General features: G+C 48.7%; 1 protein-coding gene across 1 annotated transcript; it reads right to left on the bottom strand.

Moving 5' to 3' along the window:
* Nucleotides 1-737: 737 nt before the first annotated feature.
* Nucleotides 738-2,198, bottom strand: LOC105558127. The gene has a single exon (XM_012005652.1). It carries the CDS (start codon nt 2,196-2,198, stop codon nt 738-740), a length of 1,461 nt encoding a protein of 486 aa, XP_011861042.1.
* Nucleotides 2,199-4,302: the final 2,104 nt, after the last annotated feature.

Below are 4,302 nucleotides of genomic sequence, written 5' to 3'. Positions count from 1 at the left end.
AACTATGACTGTGCGATCGCGAGTTTGAAAAATCGATTCGGTCGAGACGAAGTGCTTGTGGAGGTGTACGTGCGCGAGCTTCTCGAGCTTCTCGAGCTTCTCAAGCTAGTTATGAAAAACGTCATGAAGCCAGAAGACTGGATGCCGTTGTCCAGTTTGTACGACAAGATAGAGGCCCAGTTACGAGCCCTCGAATCTCTCGGTGTGACATCGGACAAATGCGGTGCCATGTTGCTACCGCTTCTTCTTCTTCTTCTAGTTGTGGCTCCCAGCTCCCTCTCCCGGAGCTGATACGGCCATGACGATCCAATATACAGATGTATAACTCAATGCTCCAAACGAGTTTTGAGGGGAGGGGACGCCATGTTATTGTCGCCCCCCCTCTCCCAATCAGCAATAAGATGACAAGTTCAAATTTGAAGTCCCGTGGCTTTAAAGGCCGCGAGTAGCAGACGATATATCTTGGGTGAAGGGTTCGTAATAAGAGGAAAAATGTCGTCTAATACAGGGCAGTGAGAGGAGGAGGAATTCAAGAAACTTAATAAATGAATCATTTTGGAAGAATATAAAGGACAGTTGAAAATAATGTGATTGATGTCCTGCGTGTCATTTCCGCAGTTGCAGCCCGCTGAGTCGACTATGTTCTTCCGGGCCAAGCTATAGTTTAAATTATAATGATTGCTGCGGATACGGTTCAAGATTACTATTTCCTCCCTTTTGAGTCTGATTTTCGAAAATCATGGTCTGGGAGCATTTGAATGGAAGTGTTGAAAATACAATTTGCCCTTTTCTTGTGCCTTATTTTTGTGAAACTCACTAGCAGCTGATTGCATATTGCTACGGGCCGAGGTATATAAATCTGCGAATGGTATCTTGAAGCTCTCCGATATATTTGCAGAGTGCGCCTTCGCCGCTAATCTATCCGCCTCCTCGTTGCCAATTATACCTCTGTGAGAGGGTATCCATACCATCGTAACGTTGATTTCCGCTTCTCTCGCACTCAACACCAGCTCTCTGATACGTGAGATCAAATAATTCTTCGGAAATGGGTCCGCCGAGGTCACTGCATCCAGAACACTCCTGGAGTCCGAAAGCACCACTACGTTCTTATAGCTTTTGCCTTGTTCCAGACATAGTTCCAAGGCCAATACAATCGCCCAGGCCTCGGCCGAAAAAATCGAAGCAATACCCGGTAGCCTGGTATAGATGCGCACATTAAGCTCTGGCGAATAGACACCAGCTCCTGTGCTGGGAAACTCTCCGCTCGTCCTGGAACCGTCAGTGTAAATCGTAAGTGCTCCGTCGAGAATTTCTCCTACCTGTTCTCTGAAGGCAGCCATAATGTCAGCACGATCTCCGTTATCCTGCAAGAAGCAGCGCACGTACTCAGGGCGGCAGGTCAATGAACCAAGGCTCCCCGAGAAACAAGGAGGGCCCGCCGTCCCGTGAACCCCCGCCAAATCGTCCTTAATTTTGATGTATGTCTTGACTGTAGGTATATTCTGTATCATCCAGACTCTACGATGGAAGGAAGTAGAACTGGCCGCCATAGCATCGATCTCGCCAATGACCGAGCTGTCCAGCCTAGCCGCACATCTGTAGATAAACCTGGTGTTCAGCATTTCCATTCTAATCAGGAATGGAGGCTCCCTGGCTTCATCGAGGATGACATTGATGGGAGTGGACGCGCGGTATCCCAGTGCCGTTCTCAGCGCTCGATTTCTCAGTTTCAGAAGAACTTCCAGCTTCGTGAGGTTACCCTTTGTAAAAAAAATTTGGTGTCCGTATTCCATGACACTCCGCATCAGTGCTCTGTAAACGTTTAGTAGAAGCAGTGGGTGGGCACCCCACCACACTCCCGCCAAAGAAGATATTACGTTGACGATACTGCGACACTTGTTTGTGATGTATTCCAGATGTGCTCTGCCCGAGAAGCTCCGGTCTATCAGAACGCCCAAGAACCTATGCTTAGCAACAACAGGAATCTCCCGCCGATGAACGACGACAGCCTCCCTATCCGGTCGAGAGCGTGTGCTCCTCGTAAAGTTGATCGATGCAGATTTGCTGATCGAAAGATCGAGGCCCTTACTATGAAGAAACCACTCTATCTTCTCGGTTGCCTCCGACAATTTCCTCGTGACCTCCGCTCTACTGCTGCTCGCTGCCCAGATTACCAAATCATCAGCAAACTGAAGCATGTTTACCCCCCTTGGTGTCTGTAAAGGGAGTTCCCTATGTAAAGATTAAAAAGTAACGGGCTCAGTATAGACCCTTGAGGCGTACCCTTGTACGTGAAATACGGTTCACTAATGACTCCATTGCTCACAAAGTATACTTCCCTCACTCTGAGGTAACTGTATATCAGGCTGCATAAATTGAGCGGCAGACCCACTTCCACCAGCACACGCAGCAACTCCCCTAAATCCACGTTGTCGAAGGCCGACGACACATCTAAGAATACCGCCGTCACTTTGTCTTCATTCAAGATTCCACCCTTCACTCCCGAGCGAATGTCGCCAGACTGTCTCCACAAGACCTACCTCTCCGAAATCCATACTGTGCCTCTGGGAGCAGTCGGCTCCTCTCAACATGCCAAGCCAGCCTTAGATGCAGGCATCTCTCGAAAACTTTAAGTATGCAAGAGAGCAGCGATATGGGCCGCAATCCCGAGCCATCTGCTTTAGGAATCAAAATCACTAATACTCGACTCCATGATGAAGGAGCCGTTCCCCTTTCCAGAAATCCGTTGAAAATGGAAAGTAAATTGTCGATTAAGTAGGGAGGAAGGACTGCTAGGATACTGAAGTCGATCTGGTCAAGACCTGGCGCCGTTTTCCTATTCCTGAAACAAGCAAGCGCGTTCCTGAGTTCCTCTATTGTGAGAGGACCACCCAATTCCGGCACTGATCTCCTGCCAGCTCTGATGCTGTGCTCCCTCAGCGCAGCCTGCACATCGAACCTATACTCGCAACTCGGAGGGCAAAATTTGCTCTGTGCTACCTCCGTCTGTTCCTTAAGAGATGCCGTATTCGCCTCATGGTTTTGCCCGACGTGAAGCCTCCTCTTCTTGTATGATTTTAGCAGCTTTCACACTTCAGGCGACGGGGTGTTGTGACTGAAAGAATTGCACAAATCCTTCCAGCCTTTACGCTTATGGCGCTTGAGGACCCTCGCGCAGTCCTCCGCTGTCCTTTTGTAGAACTCGAGGTTTGTAGCTGAGGGAGACCTCCTAAACAGAAGGAGTGCCGCTCTCCTTTCCTTGCATCTATCATTGCACTCCTCATTCCACCACAGCGCCGGCTGATGTTCCGGTCTTCTCTTACGGGTTCTGGTTCCCATATAGCAGCGCCTGTCCCCGATAAGGTCCCTAATCTTTGTCTTCAAGAAGCTGACGAGATGCTCATAACGCTCGATAGGTTCTTCTGGTCGCATGCTATTGAATGCGCTTTCATCCTCTTCCATTCTGACGCGTAGCTCCTTCAATTCGTCAATTCCAAGTCTGATCCTATATTTGTAGGTTTCCCTAGGAATCGCTAATTGTCCCACATTAGTGTGCAAGGGGAAGTGGTCGCTGCCTCTGAGATCCTCCTCTATCAGCACCGAACACAAGGGTGCCAGAGCCGAAGATGCAAGGGAGATATCGATACCCGAAAAGGACCCGTAGGTAAGACTCATATATGTTGATCCAGATGTGTTTAAGATATTGAGCCCCGTCTCGTCAATCACCTCGAGTAACCGAGCACCCATCGAGTCCCTTGCAATTCCGTCTCCCCCACCCCAGGCTGGGTGGTGAGCATTAAAGTCACCCACTATGAGCACGAGACCCTGAGGATCTAAAGACCCGAAAAGATCACGAAGGAATTCCCTTGGGGTATCGCTATTGGGATGTCTGTATATGTTGATTAAAGTGAGGATACCTTCACTGGTGTGCAGATCCACGCCCAAAACTTCGCACGAAGGATGGTTAATAGAACTCGTAGAGCGATAATTAAACTGAATGGATCCGTTAATTAGTATAGCTATCCCCCTAACTCCCGGGCCAGTAACATCTCTCCTGACAGCCACGAAACCCGGCAGATTGAAGTACCTGTTACTGGTTAGAAGAGTCTCTTGTAGACACAAAATATCGGAGTCTCCAGACATTGCGCTCAACTCCGCGTTCTTGCTCAGCGCACCTCTGCAGTTCCATTGAGTAATGCGCAATCCTTTGTTATTATGCATTAAACGATTGAATAGGATCACCAGGATGCAGATTCCCCAAATTTGGGAAATGCCTTTGAGACTGATTGCGTATTTCGATTT

The sequence above is a fragment of the Vollenhovia emeryi genome, unplaced genomic scaffold (assembly GCF_000949405.1).
Source record: "Vollenhovia emeryi isolate VEMERY1.0 unplaced genomic scaffold, V.emery_V1.0 DF939378.1, whole genome shotgun sequence".
NCBI lineage: Eukaryota > Metazoa > Arthropoda > Insecta > Hymenoptera > Formicidae > Vollenhovia > Vollenhovia emeryi.
The sequence above is the reverse complement of the archived record's forward strand: the minus strand, read 5'-3'. Positions and strand labels throughout refer to the sequence as shown.

Coding starts and splice junctions, on each gene's coding strand:
- LOC105558127 (XM_012005652.1), bottom strand. CDS start 2,198: ATGCTTCAGTTTGCTGATGATTTGGTAATCTGGGCAGCGAGCAGCAGT.